At 41.8% G+C, this 20,399-nt stretch overlaps 1 protein-coding gene across 2 annotated transcripts in view; it reads right to left on the reverse strand.

Moving 5' to 3' along the window:
* Positions 1 to 1,185: 1,185 nt before the first annotated feature.
* Positions 1,186 to 20,399, reverse strand: part of ass1 (argininosuccinate synthase 1) — an 81,516-nt gene continuing 62,302 nt past the window's right edge. Inside the window, exons 12-16 of one of the 2 annotated variants that reach the window (XM_079815398.1) lie at positions 11,634 to 11,765; positions 11,477 to 11,530; positions 9,015 to 9,171; positions 1,375 to 1,440; positions 1,194 to 1,293 (exon numbers count right to left, since the gene is read on the reverse strand). In XM_079815398.1, the coding sequence (XP_079671524.1) occupies positions 1,245 to 1,293; positions 1,375 to 1,440; positions 9,015 to 9,171; positions 11,477 to 11,530; positions 11,634 to 11,765 (458 nt within the window). In that variant the 3' untranslated portion in view covers positions 1,194 to 1,244. Of the gene's footprint in view, positions 1,294 to 1,374; positions 1,441 to 9,014; positions 9,172 to 11,476; positions 11,531 to 11,633; positions 11,766 to 20,399 lie in introns of both variants that reach the window. The other variant, XM_079815399.1, reaches the window with a different exon arrangement.

The raw sequence follows: 20,399 nt of genomic DNA on the forward strand, positions 1-20,399 counted from the left end.
TGCGGTCAAGACCAGCCGGAACTACTTTTGCCGAGTGGATCAGGTATTCTGAGCTTGTGTGAGTGAGTGGAGGCGGGGCTAATTAGCATATTCATGAAGCAAGGGTGTAGAATTACATTCAAGCTATTTTAAGGCATGAAAAAAAACTCATTTTTGGGAAAAACTTCATTTTGGTGATCGAAGGTGATTTTTAAGGGATAAAATGATTGACTACAGGGCGACTTTAAGTATTTTGAGAGTGTATAGAGAGCTTCATGGGAGTGGGCGGAGCTAACGAGATCTCTTGGCGCATTTAGCTTTTTCTGACTCTCTGATTGGTGTGTTTTCTGCACAGCATCATGGGTAATGTAGTTTAATTATAACACGACTGTTTACAATGCAGGCTGAAGCTAACACAACCTCATAGCTCACAGTAGGTCTGTTTTGAAACGTTTCTAAGTTATCATTAAAAGTTTTTACTTCCGTTGCGCTATATTAATGTAACTGGAAGAACGTTTTGAGTTCTGAGAACATTCCCTGTTACACAATAAGTCAGGAATAATTGACGACGGGCCGTTGAATTATTCGAAAATAATTCGATTATTTTATAATTAGTAAATTATTCTGCTTATACTACGGTCACCACACCTCAAAACATTGTTCAGATGATTTATTTCAAGACATTTGTCATGTTTTGTCTTTAAAATGCTCTTGTGTGTGGAACTAATTTCTTACGCATCCAAGCCCGAGCCTTCGTTGCTATTTCCAAAACCTCATTTTAGAGCTAGTAATGGAGGCTTGAGCCACTGATAATGCAGTTATGAATGCAGTTATTAATGCAGTGAGTTATTAGAGAGAGAAAGTGAAATGTTGCGGGAGGAAGAGAGTATATGCGTTTCCGTTTCGTACATAATTAAATGTAATTTTGTGGGAAATAATTGGTGGTTTTTATCCTATTGTTTACTACAGTATATGTCTTGGGTCAATGTGGGTTTTGGTTCTTTTGCTGTTGTAAAGACTTTCATTTGGCGGAGTGATATGGAGCTGTAATGCGGTCAAGACCAGCCGGAACTACTTTTGCCGTGCGTTTCCCTGAAAACAATCGCACACCTTAGAACGTTCGACAGCCAATCAGATCCAAGCATTCAACCGTAGTATAATCATCACTCATCCCCATCCATACATCATGTGAATGAACTGATAAGGACTTGTTTAGTGTGTTTTAATCAGATAAAAGAGTGCGACAGTTACACATAACACACAAATCAGAGCTTCTTGTGAGCGGCTCCCTGCAGACGGTTGTGTTCCCTCAGCCTGAAACACAGAAGAAGAGCGGCGGTCACACACCCTGAAGAGAGACAGGAGCTCAGAAACACTCAGAGCTGTCTCACTGACCTGACCGCATTGATCTTGATGAATCCAGAGGCGTCGCAGGGGTCGTAGTCGCCCTGCACGTCCATACTGTTAAACACAAAGCCGTTTCATAACATTACACCAGATCAATGCAGCATGTGGGAACAATAGCCGAAAAATAGAAAGATTTCCATCATATACAACATAATAGACTTCAGAAATCATTCTGATATGACATCTGTATCGGTGTAATCGCCGCAGGACAACATTGTGACATTTCTCGCGGATCGATGCGTTGTGGGAGGAAACCGCTGTGTTAATAACACTCTCACATTATCATAAACGTACTATTCTGTTCCCAAAGTCGTGTAATTATGAGACGCCGAGGTCCAGCATGCATCAGTGAAACAATCCATGCACGCTGATTTTAAACATAATTAACTCAATGCCAAAGCTTCACTGTATCTGGACCTGTGGGATCTGGCACTAAGATGTTAGCAGCAGATCCTTTAAGTCCTGTAAGTTGCGAGGTGAGGCCACTTGTTTGTTCAGGACATCCCACAGATGCTCGATTGGATTGAGAATTTGTCACACTCGCTCAAATCCTTACGCTTGGCCATTTCTCCTGCTTCTAGCACATCAACTCTGAGGACAACATGTTCACTTGCTGCCGAATATACCCCACCCACTAACAGATCATCAGTGTAACTCACTTCAGTTGGTCATAATGTTATGCTTGATCGGTGTGGTAACTACATGTGTAACAAAGACACTGTAAAATAAAGTATAACCAAGAATGGAAAAGAAAAGAAAAAGCAATTGCAAGAAAAATTGTCAAAAAAAAACAAAAAAAAAACTTGATTGTAAATTGCACATTTAAAATTAGAATACTAACATTTATCTTAATTTCTTCATTTTCAAACTTTAAAATATTGAACTTCAGTTATTTAACAGAATCTGAATATTCTGAAACGCCTCCATTTTGAGTTTCTTTCGGGAATCGTCACGCCACAATATTCCTCATTATAATAATTCATGCGTAGAATAAAGGGGCGGAGCCTGCTTGAGTTAGTTAGTCATATGTTGAAACTGTCAGTTATGGTAAGGGGCGGGGCATTTCCCGAACACCAATCAAAACACACCGCTCCAGCCGACCAATCAGAGCACAGTGTGCTTCTCAGAAGGCGGGGCTTCATAGAGACAGGAAGTAAACATCATAATGCGCTTCTTTCAAGGGTCGTTTTGTCCCCTTGAGCTAAAGTGGCGGGACGAGGAAAGGGCCCGACCTTCCAACCCGACGCTTCCACACTTAAACGCATGAAACTCTGAGAGGCCATTAGCGGCGCTTTGGTCAAGCTGACCTGCCCTCAGGACACACAGGGGTCAAACCCCAATGACCTCAGTGTCCAGAGACGCTCCTGTGACATCATCATCTGACTATGATCAAACCTGTCACAGCTACACCAAACTGGAACTCATTGCCCATTCAAATAAAAGACATACATATAGACATATATTCCTCCTTTACTGCACACCTTAAAGGGTTACGCCCGTTTCACACATACTCCGTTTGCAGTGCGTATGCGGTGCGTATTTTTTTCCGTACCCATGTTAACGGATTACAGCTTTCACACTGCGCGCGGATGCTGTCCGTCAGTCCGTTCCAGGTGCGTTGCGTCTGCAGCAGTCCGGCGATCGTTTCCGTACCGAGTCTATTTTTTGCTGTGCTGCACTGCGGAATTAAAGTGACAGCACAATGTTCGCTTTAAAATAAACATGTACTGACACGAAAATCTAGTAATTTTACCACAGATGTATGTCATTTAAAATATACTCTGTTTCAAAGTCAACACATGGCTTTTTTTTCTCGGGTAAAGCAAGGAAACGACACCTTACCTGGCATTTAGGTTAAAAAAATTGAAATAATGAAGAGCACGTACGTTCCTGGAGGTGGAAAAACAAAAAGGTCTTTATGACCTGCTTTTAAAAGGGTTTAAAAACGAAAGAGAAGACGAGAGTCGGCTGTTTCTATTGTAAGTTTCTAATTTAAAATGTTTATAGGCTATAAGTTATATTTCAATGTTTTGCCACTTGTGTGAGCTAAAGTAGGCTATAGGCTATATAAAGTTATATAGGCTATATAAATATAAAGTAATGAATTGAATAAAACGTTGTTTAAATGTACTACGTTAAAACGTGACATCTATGAAAGTGTAAACAAAGAGAATTGCAATTCTGACAAGCCATGTTCAGTAACAACTTTTGGATTTGAAATGAAAATAATAATGAATAAATGCTGTGTTTGTGGTATACAACCGCGGATCAGTTGCGCGCTGCAAACGCAGCATATATGAAAGCACAACAGCGCGTGCTGCTCCTGCACCGCATACGCACTGCAGACGGAGTATGTGTGAAACGGGCGTTAGTTCACCCAAAAATGAAAATTCTGTCGTTAATTACTTACCCTACGTCATTACAAAGTCCATCTCACTACAGCGGCTCTACAATAACTTTATGAATCGACGAGAATAGTTTTTGTGCGGAAAAAACCCTAAATAACGACTTATATAGAGATGACGATTTCAAAACACGGCATCATGAAGCTTCGAAGCGTTATGAATCAGTGAGTCGATTCAGTGGTTTGAAGCGTTATGAATCAGTGAGTCGAATCAGCGGTTCGAAGCGTTATGAATCAGTGAGTCTAATCAGCGGTTTGAAGTGTTATGAATCAGTGAGTCTAATCAGCGGTTTGAAGCGTTATGAATCAGTGAGTCGATTCAGTGGTTTGAAGCGTTATGAATCAGTGAGTCTAATCAGCAGTTTGAAGCGTTATGAATCAGTGAGTCTAATCAGCAGTTTGAAGCGTTATGAATCAGTGAGTCTAATCAGCAGTTTGAAGCGTTATGAATCAGTGAGTCTAATCAGCAGTTTGAAGCGTTATGAATCAGTGAGTCTAATCAGCGGTTTGAAGCGTTATGAATCAGTGAGTTGATTCAGTGGTTTGAAGCGTTATGAATCAGTGAGTCGATTCAACGGTTGAAGCGTTATGAATCAGTGAGTCTAATCAGCGGTTTGAAGCGTTATGAATCAGTGAGTCTAATCAGCAGTTTGGAGCGTTATGAATCAGTGAGTCTAATCAGCAGTTTGAAGCGTTATGAATCAGTGAGTCTAATCAGCGGTTTGAAGCGTTATGAATCAGTGAGTCTAATCAGCAGTTTGAAGCGTTATGAATCAGTGAGTCTAATCAGCAGTTTGAAGCGTTATGAATCAGTGAGTCTAATCAGCAGTTTGAAGCGTTATGAATCAGTGAGTCTAATCAGCGGTTTGAAGCGTTATGAATCAGTGAGTCTAATCAGCAGTTTGAAGCGTTATGAATCAGTGAGTCTAATCAGCGGTTTGAAGCGTTATGAATCAGTGAGTCTAATCAGCAGTTTGAAGCGTTATGAATCAGTGAGTCTAATCAGCAGTTTGGAGCGTTATGAATCAGTGAGTCTAATCAGCAGTTTGAAGCGTTATGAATCAGTGAGTCTAATCAGCAGTTTGAAGCGTTATGAATCAGTGAAGCGTTATGAATCAGTGAGTCGAATCAGCAGTTTGAAGCGTTATGAATCAGTGAGTCGATTCAGTGGTTTGAAGCGTTATGAATCAGTGAGTCTAATCAGCAGTTTGAAGCGTTATGAATCAGTGAGTCTAATCAGCGGTTCGAAGCGTTATGAATCAGTGAGTCTAATCAGCGGTTCGAAGCGTTATGAATCAGTGAGTCTAATCAGCGGTTCGAAGCGTTATGAATCAGTGGGTCTAATCAGCAGTTTGGAGCGTTATGAATCAGTGAGTCTAATCAGCAGTTTGAAGCGTTATGAATCAGTGAGTCTAATCAGCGGTTTGAAGCGTTATGAATCAGTGGGTCTAATCAGCAGTTTGGAGCGTTATGAATCAGTGAGTCTAATCAGCAGTTTGGAGCGTTATGAATCAGTGAGTCTAATCAGCGGTTTGAAGCGTTATGAATCAGTGGGTCTAATCAGCAGTTTGGAGCGTTATGAATCAGTGAGTCTAATCAGCAGTTTGGAGCGTTATGAATCAGTGAGTCTAATCAGCAGTTTGGAGCGTTATGAATCAGTGAGTCTAATCAGCAGTTTGAAGCGTTATGAATCAGTGAGTCTAATCAGCGGTTCGAAGCGTTATGAATCAGTGGGTCTAATCAGCAGTTTGGAGCGTTATGAATCAGTGAGTCTAATCAGCAGTTTGGAGCGTTATGAATCAGTGAGTCTAATCAGCAGTTTGAAGCGTTATGAATCAGTGAGTCTAATCAGCGGTTTGAAGCGTTATGAATCAGTGAGTCTAATCAGCAGTTTGAAGCGTTATGAATCAGTGAGTCTAATCAGCGGTTTGAAGCGTTATGAATCAGTGAGTCTAATCAGCAGTTTGAAGCGTTATGAATCAGTGAGTCTAATCAGCGGTTTGAAGCGTTATGAATCAGTGAGTCTAATCAGCAGTTTGAAGCGTTATGAATCAGTGAGTCTAATCAGCGGTTTGAAGCGTTATGAATCAGTGAGTCTAATCAGCAGTTTGAAGCGTTATGAATCAGTGAGTCTAATCAGCGGTTTGAAGCGTTATGAATCAGTGAGTCTAATCAGCAGTTTGAAGCGTTATGAATCAGTGAGTCTAATCAGCGGTTTGAAGCGTTATGAATCAGTGAGTCGAATCAGCGGTTTGAAGCGTTATGAATCAGTGAGTCTAATCAGCGGTTTGAAGCGTTATGAATCAGTGAGTCTAATCAGCAGTTTGAAGCGTTATGAATCAGTGAGTCTAATCAGCGGTTTGAAGCGTTATGAATCAGTGAGTCTAATCAGCAGTTTGAAGCGTTATGAATCAGTGAGTCTAATCAGCGGTTTGAAGCGTTATGAATCAGTGAGTCGAATCAGCGGTTTGAAGTGTTATGAATCAGTGAGTTTAATCAGGAGTTTGAAGCGTTATGAATCAGTGAGTCGATTCAGCAGTTTGAAGCGTTATGAATCAGCGAGTCGATTCAGCAGTTTGGAGCGTTATGAATCAGTGAGTCGATTCAGCAGTTTGAAGCGTTATGAATCAGTGAGTCTAATCAGCAGTTTGAAGCGTTATGAATCAGTGAGTCTAATCAGCGGTTTGAAGCGTTATGAATCAGTGAGTCGATTCAGCAGTTTGAAGCGTTATGAATCAGTGAGTCTAATCAGCAGTTTGGAGCGTTATGAATCAGTGAGTCGATTCAGCAGTTTGGAGCGTTATGAATCAGTGAGTCTAATCAGCAGTTTGAAGCGTTATGAATCAGTGAGTCGATTCAGCAGTTTGGAACGTTATGAATCAGTGAGTCGATTCAGCAGTTTGGAGCGTTATGAATCAGTGAGTCGATTCAGCAGTTTGAAGCGTTATGAATCAGCGAGTCGATTCAGCAGTTTGGAGCGTTATGAATCAGCGAGTCGATTCAGCAGTTTGGAGCGTTATGAATCAGCGAGTCGATTCAGCAGTTTGGATCGCCAAATTTCAGCAGTTTGGCGGTTTGACACGCGATCCGAATCATGATTCGACTCACTGATTCATAACGCTTCAAACCGCTGAATCAACTCACTGACTCATAACGCTTCAAACCGCTGAATCGACTCACTGATTCATAACGCTTCGAAGCTTCATGATGTCGTGTTTTGAAATCGTCATCACTATATTAGTCGTTATTTAGGGTTTTTTTGCGCACAGAAACTATTCTCGTCTTCATAAAGTTATTGTAGAGCCGCTGTAGTGAGATGGACTTTGTAACTTTAGTCTTTAGTGTCTTTTAAGGGTCTTGAGAGTGTAAAGTTGAGCCAATGGAGGCCTTTCAGAGCATCAGATTTACACTAAAATATCTTCATTTGTGTCTGAAGATGAACGGAGGTCTGACGGGTGTCCAACCACATGAGGCTCAGTCATTAATCACACAATTTACATTTTTGGGTGAACTAACCCTTTAAAAACTGGCCGTCCGACAATTATAACTGCACACATTAATCTGACAGATGTGTTTGTGATGAACATGTTTGTTTGTTGCCTGCCTCAATGTTAGGTCTTGTGTCTCAATGTGGCCTTTGTAGGATTATTTTGTATGCGAAATTTGTACTGTTTTAATGCATGAACTGCTTTTATGTCTTTGCAATTGGTGCTTGTTTGTTTGTGCTTGCCTCAAGTGTGTGTGTGTGTGTGTGTGTCACACATTTGTACGTCTTACACCCTCTTGCTTAGCCTAGACTTGCTTAATATAATTGTAATTTATTTTACTTGATGTATGCCTAACAACTGACTACAGCTGGAAATTAGCCGAGGCTAAAGCTGCTCTTTTGATAAAAAAGGGACTGTCCACGTCATTATAAACTAAACTAAAACTTTCTCTTTTACTGCAGAAAATGTTTATTCACGCTAATATTTCAATATTTTATTCGCATGTTCACGGTTCTCTGATGATCATATGTTTAGTATTATAGTTTATTTTATTTTAGTTGTAATAGTCTCTCACACTGGTGTTTAATTTTTATTATTATATAATTTTATATAATATTTTTTATTAAAAAAAATTATTATAATTATTATTACCTATAAAAATAAAGACTAATAAAATGTATAATAATTATAGTTATTAAATAATTGTATATATAATACAATTTTTATATAATATAACATGAATTATTATTATTATTAGCTATAAAATAACATTAATAATAGTTATTATATAATTTTATTTAATATATAATATTTTTATACAATAGAAAATACAAATTATAATTATTATAAACTATAAAAAATTAAGAATAATAACATTAATAATAATTAGTAAATAATTGTATATAATATTTTGTTTTTATTTAATTAAAAATAAATTATTATTATTTTTAACTATAAAAATTAAGACTATTACCATTAATAATAATAATTATTGTAATAATTATTATTATTACATAATTTTATATAATATATAATATTTTTATAGAATAAAAAAATCATCAATTATAATTATTATTATAAACTTTCTGAATTAAGACTAATAACATTAATAATAATTATTACTATTATATACCTTTATATAAAGGGCCAATATAATATTTTTATAGAATAAAAAAAATCATAAAAATCATTATTATTATTAACTATAAAAATTGAGTATAATAACATTAATAACAATTATTCTTCTTATTATATAGTTTTATATAATATTTTTATAGAATAAAAAAATTCTAAACATTATTATTATTATGATGATTAACTATAAAAATGAAGACAGAAATATATCACAGTTGTAAATTACAATTGCACTTTAAAATAAAAAATGTTAAGTTACACAACTAATATTTATGTCTTAAATCATTCACTTTTAATTTAATTTCAGATCCTCATGCTTTTATTTTGGCGTAAATTTTCGTTCACAAAACGGCGTAAATTGTTTACAGTATCATATTTACTGTAATCGAGTTGCAGTGTATATAGTATATTATACTATTTCATAGTGAATATAATATATTTATGTAATGTATTTAATAAAATCACAGCCTTTGATTTGATAATTGCGATCAATACGCTTCTGGTTATCGTGCAGCCTCATTTCTGTATTTTGATTTGACATGATTGATGATCTGTTCATCAGACTGAATGCAGATGTTGAGGAGGCAGATGTTGAGTTTTACCTGACCAGCTCCTCGTTGTACAGGGATTTGGGCGATTCTCGGCCCAGGATGTACACCTGGCCTTTGAAGACGGACAGCTGCACGCTTCCCTCCACATTCTCCTGAGATTTATCCACACAGTGACGGACGAACTCACACTCCGGACTGTACCAGAACCCTGAGCGGAGACAGAAGGACAGCACTTCAGTCACACTCTCACACACACACACACACACACACACCACACACACACACCACAGGGGTTCCTTTAACTAGTGGCTCACAGAGGAATGAACAAGACCATGTTAGCAATACATATACCTAACCTAACTGAACTGAGTCATTGCACTGAGTCACTGTACTGAGTCACTGAACTGAGTCACTGAACTGAGTCACTGCACTGAATCACTGTACTGAGTCACTGTACTGAGTCCCTGTACTGAGTCACTGCACTGAGTCACTGCACTGAATCACTGTACTGAGTCACTGCACTGAATCACTGCACTGAGTCACTGCACTGAATCACTGTACTGAGTCACTGCACTGAATCACTGTACTGAGTCACTGCACTGAATCACTGTACTGAGTCCCTGTACTGAGTCACTGCACTGAATCACTGTACTGAGTCACTGCACTGAATCACTGCACTGAATCACTGTACTGAGTCACTGCACTGAATCACTGTACTGAGTCCCTGTACTGAGTCACTGTACTGAGTCCCTGTACTGAGTCACTGCACTGAGTCACTGCACTGAATCACTGTACTGAGTCACTGCACTGAATCACTGTACTGAGTCACTGCACTGAATCACTGTACTGAGTCACTGCACTGAATCACTGTACTGAGTCACTGTACTGAATCACTGCACTGAGTCACTGCACTGAATCACTGTACTGAGTCACTGTACTGAATCCCTGTACTGAGTCACTGCACTGAATCACTGCACTGAATCACTGTACTGAGTCACTGCACTGAATCACTGTACTGAGTCACTGTACTGAGTCACTGTACTGAGTCCCTGTACTGAGTCACTGCACTGAGTCACTGCACTGAATCACTGTACTGAGTCACTGTACTGAATCCCTGTACTGAGTCACTGCACTGAATCACTGCACTGAGTCACTGTACTGAGTCCCTGTACTGAGTCACTGTACTGAGTCACTGTACTGAGTCCCTGTACTGAGTCCCTGTACTGAGTCACTGCACTGAATCACTGTACTGAGTCACTGCACTGAATCACTGTACTGAGTCACTGCACTGAATCACTGTACTGAGTCACTGCACTGAATCACTGTACTGAGTCACTGTACTGAATCACTGCACTGAGTCACTGCACTGAATCACTGTACTGAGTCACTGTACTGAATCCCTGTACTGAGTCACTGCACTGAGTCACTGCACTGAATCACTGCATTGAGTCACTGCACTGAATCACTGTACTGAGTCACTGCACTGAATCACTGTACTGAGTCACTGCACTGAGTCACTGTACTGAGTCACTGCACTGAGTCACTGCACTGAGTCACTTCACTGAGTCACTGCACTGAGTCACTGCACTGATTCACTGCACTGAGTCACTGCACTGATTCACTGCACTGAGTCACTGCACTGAGTCACTGCACTGAGTCACTGCACTGAGTCACTGAACTGAGTCACTGCACTGAGTCACTGCACTGAATCACTGTACTGAGTCACTGTACTGAATCACTGCACTGAGTCACTGTACTGAATCACTGTACTGAGTCACTGTACTGAATCACTGCACTGAGTCACTGTACTGAATCACTGTACTGAATCACTGTACTGTACGAGCGTGATCATCTCTGAGCTCCGCCATAACTTCCGCCAAGTGAGGTAAAATTCGATCGTGGTCATAGATGTATACGTAGATGCCTCATTAGCGACTGCACGGATCAGTAGAATGAGGAATCTGTGATCGATATATCTATGACCACGATCTAATTTGACCTCACTTAGCGGAAGTTATGTCTGAGCTCAGAGATGATCACGCTCCTCTGAAAAGAGGTAAAATAATAGCATAAATACTGCTGGGTTTCTCTCAGAAACTGATGGTTTGTCTAGATCAGACCCTTATTCATCATCTGGGGTCGTTTAAAGCTGCACTGAAACTGTCATTTGGACCTTGAACCGTTTGGAGCCCATTGAAGTCCATTATATGGAGACTGTTTTCATCAAAAACCTTAATTTCTTTTCAACTGCAGAAACAAACACACCTACATCTTGGATGCCCCGGGGGTGAGCAGATAAACATTAACGTATGGTTTTTGGGTGAACTATCCCTTTAAGACAGAAACACAGAGGAGGAGGAAGAGCTGCTGTCCGAAGCCAAAGCCCGTGGGCTGTGATGTGTTCAGCGCACAGGTGTGTGAAGCAGCCCGTCTCTCTGTGGGACGTGGACTGAACCGGCTCAGTGTAAGAGTCTAATGAGTTTAATCTGCGGCGAGCGTCCTGCTGCTCACACCTCTGAGGGACGGGCCCTCGCCGGCCCTAATCACACGGCCTCGGTAATCAGCCTCTAATGGGACAAATCCTATTATGAGAGAGGAGGAGCAGAGGGAAACCTGCTGCTCACAACACACAGATTAAGACACCTGAGACACACACACACACACACACACCGTTATAGATGAGCTCCGAGAACTTGATGCCCAGACTCTGCTTGATCTTCCGAACCTCGCGGTCCATCGTGAAGGTCTCGATGTCCAGATGAGCGTGGAGCAGGATGGTTCCTCCGGGGGTTTCGTAGATTCCTGACGGGAACAACAACATGAGCTTCTTCTCTTGTGTCTGCGAAGGCACATTTAAGAGCTTGACAACACGTCAATATGTTCTCACAATCAGCTGTGTAAGAGACACTTCAATACAATTTCGTTTGACATTAATAGCTGAAAGTTTGATTGCTTGAAGAGAACAAATATCTGCCGATGTGTTCATAAAAATCCACTTGATTCAAATGCAAATCATTTTCATAACCAATGACAGATATTTGTTCTTGTTTTAAGCATAAAATCACTTCATTTTTTCTTTTTTCTCAGAAAACAAGACTAAATGCGTCTTGATTTAAGGATGTTTTGAGCTAAATCCTTATTTTTTGCAGTGCGTGCAATTTATTTTAGGGCCGTACGAAATCTCTTATTTTTGTTTTATACACTTTAAAAAATGCTGGTTTAAAAACAACCCAAGTTGCGTTGAAAATGGACTAACCCAGCAATTGGGTTGTTTTAAGCAAACATTTAACCCAACCGCTGGGTTAAAACAACCCCATCGCTGGGTTAATCCATTTTCAACCCAACTTGGGTTGTTTTTAACCCAGCATATTTTAGAGTGTAGTTTATTCTGCTTTGATGGTCGGATTAAATGTGACTCGCCTTTGTCAATGAAGAGATTTGTAATGAAATGGAAAGATTTCTGTCCTCCATTGACAGACTAACCCAGCAATTGGGTTATTTTAAGCAAACATTTAACCCAACCGCTGGGTTAAAACGACCCATTCACTGGGTTAAAACAACCCAATTACTGGGTTAAAACAAACCAACCGCTGGGTTAAAATGACCCAACCGCTGGGTTAAAACAACCCATTCACTGGGTTAAAACAACCCAATTGCTTGCTGGGTTAAAAACAACCCAACCGCTGGGTTAAAACGACCCAATTGCTGGGTTAAAACAACCCAATCGCTGGGTTAAAACGACCCATTCACTGGGTTAAAACAACCCAATTGCTAGGTTAAAACGACCCAAAAGCCCTTATTTGGAGATGTGTGGGCGTGTTTGCACGTGCGGAAAGCCCTTATATGGAGATGGGTTGGGTGGAAAGCCCTTATATGGAGATGGTTGCCCTTATATGGAGATGGGTTGGGTGGAAAGCCCTTATATGGAGATGGTTGCCCTTATATGGAGATGGGTTGGGTGGAAAGCCCTTATATGGAGATGGTTTGGGTGGAAAGCCCTTATATGGAGATGGTTGCCCTTATATGGAGATGGGTTGGGTGGAAAGCCCTTATATGGAGATGGGTTGGGTGGAAAGCCCTTATATGGAGATGGGTTGGGTGGAAAGCCCTTATATGGAGATGGGTTGGGTGGAAAGCCCTTATTTGGAGATGGTTGCCCTTATATGGAGATGGGTTGGGTGGAAAGCCCTTATTTGGAGATGGGTTGGGTGGAAAGCCCTTATATGGAGATGGGTTGGGTGGAAAGCCCTTATTTGGAGATGGGTTGGGTGGAAAGCCCTTATTTGGAGATGGGTTGGGTGGAAAGCCCTTATATGGAGATGGTTGCCCTTATATGGAGATGGGTTGGGTGGAAAGCCCTTATATGGAGATGGGTTGGGTGGAAAGCCCTTATATGGAGATGGGTTGGGTGGAAAGCCCTTATATGGAGATGGGTTGGGTGGAAAGCCCTTATATGGAGATGGGTTGGGTGGAAAGCCCTTATTTGGAGATGGTTGCCCTTATATGGAGATGGGTTGGGTGGAAAGCCCTTATTTGGAGATGGTTGGGTGTGTTTTATGGAAATGACTAACCTCATGCAAGCGGACGCTCATTTAGAAAACTCCTAATTCACTAACATCAGAACGAGGTTAAGAACAAATTCATGTGCGTACGAACAGAGATTTTTTCGTGAGTTTTTCCAGTGCGTACAAATATTGAAAAAAAAAATGTGCTGATGAATCGGCTGATTAATTTAAGAACTAGGCAGTTGTTTACGAACGAGTCATTGAATCTTAGACTCAACCGATTCGTTCAATCGCTGAATCATTCAGCAATGAAACGCAGTCGAGTGTTGCTTCCATCTTTATTTGGAACTCCGCTGCTGAAATAGAACAAAAACTTGTGTCTAAAATGTAAGCGACTTAATATTAACTACTTGAACTGTTGTATGAAATCAGTCACATGTGACGGTATTCAGGATAACTCTTGGTCGTGTGATGTTGCTTTACTGTATCACTACATTTTTCAACTAAACATCGAAATAAATCTAATTAATAAACTAAATTAACCATTTAAACTAAATCACTGATCGAATTATTGATCTAAAGCCCACACTGTCACTGTATGATAATTGAAATGAACTGATGACATCAGCGTTTTCTCCAGAACGGCTATACAGCTGAATAAAATTATGCTGCATTATTTTCCTGTTTAACACTGTAAAGCTGCTTTGAAACAATCTACATTGTTAAAAGCGCTATATAAATAAAGTTGACTTGACTTGACTATCATACGTTATAAATATAAAAACTCACATTGTTAATTTCTACCGCAGTGTGTTACTGAGTCTCTTTGCGTGTGCTGGGCGGAGCCTATGGTGTGATGATGTGTAACTATTGGTCGATGTCTTGCTCTGGAGGCGGGCATATGCAAATGTGTTTGCCTGTGTGACATCACAGATCCCGCAATATCAAAACGAGCTGTTTTTGGAGCTTGATTAAATAAACGCAGCTTTGTTTATTTAAAAATAGTGGGGTGTTCCTTTAAGGCCTTAAAAAACAAATGAAGCCTTTTTTAAGACCCACGGAAACCCTGTATGTTTAATGGACAGATAGAGAGAGGATGCAGGCTGGACATCCCCAATGAAATCCAAATCCCCATGATGGGCACATTGACAGCAGGATGAATGATAATAGAACCGGGAAAGGCAACAATCGTCCTCTGTCAGGATCCAGCGGTCAGGTCGGCTCTACCCTACAATTTCCCCGCTCGGAGTCTGACACACAGAAATGAAGCTTTCACTCAGACGTCTGGAGGGTCACACACCATCAGGAGCGGAGATGATGAGCGGACACACGGTTATTCTTCAGAACCAAGGCTTTACACACACACACACACACACACACACACACACACACACACACACACACACACACACACACACACACACACACACACACACACACACACACACACACACACACTGCTGATAGATTGAGTCGACAGGCCAGGAAAAACACACACCAATATATATTCAGATTATAAAGAATCAACTAATGTGGCTTTCAACCTACACTCACCTAAAGGATTATTAGGAACACACACCAATACTGTGTTTGACCCCCTTTCGCCTTCAGAACTGCCTTAAAGGGTTAGTTCACCCAGAAATGTAAATTGTGTGATTAATGACTGAGCCTCATGTGGTTGGACACCCGTCAGACCTCCGTTCATCTTCAGACACAAATGAAGATATTTTAGTGTAAATCTGATGCTCTGAAAGGCCTCCATTGGCTCAACTTTACACTCTCAAGACCCTTAAAAGACACTAAAGACTAAAGTTACAAAGTCCATCTCACTACAGCGGCTCTACAATAACTTTATGAAGACGAGAATAGTTTCTGTGCGCAAAAAAACCCAAAATAACGACTTATATAGTGATGACGATTTCAAAACACGGCCTCATGAAGCTTCAAAGCGTTATGAATCAGTGAGTCGAATGATGATTCGGATCGCGCGTCAAACCGCTGAAATTTGGCGATTCAAACTGCTGAATCGACTCACTGATTCATAACGCTTCGAAGCTTCATGAGGCCGTGTTTTGAAATCGTCATCACTATATAAGTCGTTATTTAGGGTTTTTTTGCGCACAAAAACTATTATCGCCGATTCATAAAGTTATTGTAGAGCCGTTCATTTTTGGGTGAACTATCCCTTTAATGCTGGTTCTGATAGAAAGGGGTCAGAATACACAGAGGATCTCAGTTTGTGGATGCTGACCCTTGACCCCTGACCCCGCCCAAAGCACCAACAGTGGCCCGTGAGCATCAGAACTGGAAGAAGGTGGCCTGGTCTGAGGAAGCACAAATGCTTCAGGAATGGTTTGAGGAGCACAACAACGAGTTTGAGTCCAAATTCCCCAGATCTCAATCCAATCGAGCATCTGTGGGATGAGCTGAACAAACAAGTCCAATCCATGGAGGCCCCGGCTCGCAACTTACAGGACTTAAAGGATCTGCTGCTAACATCTTGGTGCCTGATCCCACAGCACACCTTCAGGGGTCTAGAGGAGTCCATGCCTCGACGGGTCAGCAAAAGGATCTGATATATATTAATGTGGCTTAAATAAAACAGACTAGCCGGGACTCGTTTATTAAACAAAAGCTCTTTGACTCCTCAGAGTTTTGTGTGTAAAACAATCTCCGTCCCTCGGGGCAGAAAAACCGGCTCTGGGCCCAAACCCCTGAACGCCACAGTAACTCCTGCCCAAAACAAGACTTAGCAAATTACCCTTCGCTTAAGTCCTGAAAAGTGGCAATCTGATACATTAAGACTCGGAGGGATTTAGCGCAGGAGATTGAGGAGCTAAAGCATCAGATAAAAGTCTCTTCTAACACCGTCAGGTATTAAGATCTGGAGAGATGAAGCCAGAGGAGCACAGATTATGCCCACACAAGCGCCCCGGTTTACACTCCTCTTTTACACAGTTCAGATGTGTGTGTGTGTGTGTGTGTGTGTTGTGAGGTTAAATGTCTGGTGGGCCCTTCAGGCGTCCTCACACACACACACAAGTAACACACGGCTTATCATTCCTCGCTCCTGCCCGGGCAGAAAGAGCTCAGGAGCGTGGCGTTAATGCAGCTTTAACACTTCAAAAGACTCACAAACACACACACACACACACACACACACACTCCACACACACGTGAAGGGCTTAATGACTCCAGCTGGAGGGTCACGCCACACTTACATAAAGCTGAAGACAAATATTATATGACAAACTTACACTATACAACAATTCGAGACGGGGCAATGAACTGAAAACACTGGGAGTAAACAAACAAAAAAAAGCAAATTCAAAATATTAATAAAAACTATAATAATATAAATAACAGTCCCTCATTAACACAACTTAAATTATGATTTTTTTTCTATTTTTACTACACTTGTTAGTGCCATAATACTAGATTATATTCACTATTAAAACGGATTAATTTCCAATTTTCTATTTTCCATTCAGATTTGTTCTTTTTAGTCTCTTCTGCTCAAAGAAAGCTGCGTTTATTTTATATAAAATACAGTAAAATCAGTGAAATATTCCTCCAGTGTAGATCAGCTGTTTTCTACGTGAATAAATAGTAAAGTGTCATTTATTCCTGTGATCAAAGATAAAAAATTAGCATAACAAAGGAGAGGCAATGAACTGAAAACTGGACATAAAAAAAAAAAATATATAGTAAACCTTAAAAAAGTTAAAAATACAAAAAAAAAAGCTAGTTCAAAATATTAATAAAAAATAAAATGAGGTGGAATGAGGTGGCGCAAATTACTCGATTTGCGCGAATGAGGTGCCGCGAATTACACGATTTGCACGAATGAGGCGCCATGAATGATACGTTTTGCGTGAATGACGCGATTTGCGCAAATGAGGTGGCGCGAATGACACGAGTTGCGCGAATGAGGTGGCGTGAATGACGCGATTTGCGTGAATGACGCGATTTGCGCAAATGAGGTTGCGCGGATGACACGATTTGCGCAAATGAGGTGGCGTGAATGACGCGATTTGCACAAATGAGGCGCCATGAATGATACGATTTGCGCAAATGAGGTGGCGCGGATGACACGATTTGCGCGAATGAGGTGGCGTGAATGACGCGATTTGCGCGAATGAGGCGCCATGAATGATATGATTTGCATGAATGACGCGATTTGCGCGAACGAGGTGGCGCGGATGACACGATTTGCGTGAATGAGGTGGCGTGAATGACGCGATTTGCGCGAATGAGGCGCCATGAATGATACGATTTGCGTGAATGACGCGATTTGCACGAATGACGCGATTTGTGCGAATGAGGCGCCATGAATGATACGATTTGCGCGAATGAGGTGGCACATGATTTATGTGATTAAAAATACAGTAAAACAGTGAAATATTATTCCAGTGTAGATCAGCTGTTTTATATGTGAATATATAGTAAAGTGTAATTTATATTCTGTGATCAAAGCTGAATTTATCATCATTACTCCAGTCTTCAGTGTCACCCTTCACTAAACACTCTCATATGAGGATCTGAAACATTTACGATTATTATTATATGAAAAGAACGTTCTAAAGAACTGAAATAGAATAATAAATGTATCAACTGTAACTTTTGATCAATTTAACGCGCCCTTGATGAATAAAAGAACTGTGTTTTTGGTCTGAGTGGCAGTATTTGAATGCAGAAACTAAAGATGATTAAAAGCATGAGGAATCCTCATCCCGCCCGGATCAGTCCTTCCTCCGGCGCTCCGTCTGGATGACAGTGGCTCTCTGGAGCGAACGACGTGGTCTGCGCGAATGAGGTGGCGCGAAGGACGCGTCGTTCGCGAATGACGGGGTGCGAATGATGCGATTTGCGCGAATGAGGTGGTGCGAATGACTCGATTTGCACGAATGAGGTGGTGCGAATGACTCGATTTGCGCGAATGAGGTGGTGCGAATGACGCTATTCGCGCGAATGATGCGATTCGCGCAAATGAGGTGGCGCGAACGACACGGTCTGCGTGAATGAGGTGGCGCGAACGGCGCAGCATTCGTGAATGAGGTGACACAAATGTGGTGGTGCGAATGATGCGATTTGCGCGAATGAGGTGGTGCGAATGACGCTATTCGTGCGAATGATGCGATTCGTGCAAATGAGGTGGCGCAAACGACGTGGTTTGCGCGAATGAGGTGGTGCGAATGACTCGATTTGTGCGAATGAGGTGGCGCGAATGATGCGATTGGTGCGAATGACTCGATTTGTGCGAATGAGGTGGTGCGAATGACGCGATTTGCGCGAATGAGGTGATGCGAATGATGCGATTCGCGCAAATGAGGTGGCGCGAACGACACGGTCTGCGTGAATGAGGTGGCGTGAACGGCGCAGCATTCGTGAATGAGGTGCCGCAAATGAGGTGGTGCGAGTGATGCGATTTGCGCGAATGAGGTGGTGCGAATGACGCTATTCGCGCAAATGATGTGATTCGCGCAAATGATGTGATTCGTGCAAATGAGGTGGCGCAAACGACGTGGTTTGCGCGAATGAGGTGGCGTGAACGCCGCAGCATTCGTGAATGAGGTGCCGCAAATGAGGTTGTGCGAATGATGCTATTTGCGCGAATGAGGTGGTGCAAATGAGTCGATTTGCGCGAATGAGGTGGTGCGAAGGACGCGTCGTTCGCGAATGACGTGGTGCGAATGATGCGATTTGCGCGAATGAGGTGGTGCGAATGACTCGATTTGCACGAATGAGGTGGTGCGAATGACGCGATTCGCGCGAATGACGTGGTGCGAATGACTCGATTTGCGCGAATGAGGTGCCGTTAATGACGCGATTCGCACAAATGAGGTGGCGCAAATTACACTATTTATGTGATTAAAAATACAGTAAAACAGTTATTATTATATGAAAAGAACGTTCTAAAGAACTGAAATAGAATAATAAATGTATTAACTGTAACTTTTGATCAATTTAACGCGCCCTTGATGAATAAAAGAACTGTGTTTTTGGTCTGAGTGGCAGTATTTTAATGCAGAAACTAAAGATGTTTAAATGCATGAGGAATCCTCATCCCGCCCGGATCAGTCCTTCATCCACCGCTCCGTCTGGATGACAGTAGCTCTCTGGAGCGAACAACGTGGTCTGCGCGAATGAGGTGGCGCGAAGGACGCATCGTTCGCGAATGACGTGGTGCGAATGATGCGATTTGCGCGAATTAGGTGGCGTGAATGACGCGATTCACGCGAATGAGGTGGTGCGAATGACTCGATTCACGCGAATGAGGTGGTGCGAATGACTCGATTTGCACGAATGAGGTGGTGTGAATGACGCTATTCGCGGGAATGATGCGATTCGCGCAAATGAGGTGGCGCGAACGACGCGGTCTGCGTGAATGATATGGCGCAAACGACGTGGTTTGCGCGAATGAGGTGGCGTGAACGGCGCAGCATTCGCGAATGAGGTGGTGCGAATGACGCGATTTGCGCGACTGAGGTGGTGCGAATGAGTCGATTTGCGCGAATTAGGTGGTGCGAATGACTCGATTTGCGCGAATGAGGTGATGCGAATGACTCGATTTGCGTGAATGAGGTGGTGCGAATGACTCGATTTGCGTGAATGAGGTGGTGCGAATGACACGATTTGTGCGAATGAGGTGGTGCGAATGAGTCGATTTGCGTGAATGAGGTGGTGCGAATGACACGATTTGCGCGAATGAGGTGGCGCAAAAGGACGCATCGTTCGCGAATGACGTGGTGCGAATGATGCGATTCACGCGAATGAGGTGGTGCGAATGACTCGATTTGCACGAATGAGGTGGTGTGAATGACGCTATTTGCGGGAATGATGCGATTCGCGCAAATGAGGTGGCGCGAACGACGCGGTCTGCGTGAATGAGATGGCGCAAACGACGTGGTTTGCGCGAATGAGGTGGCGC

This window comes from Gobio gobio, assembly GCF_949357685.1.
Source record: "Gobio gobio genome assembly, chromosome: 4".
In the NCBI taxonomy this organism is placed as follows: Eukaryota; Metazoa; Chordata; class Actinopteri; order Cypriniformes; family Gobionidae; genus Gobio; species Gobio gobio.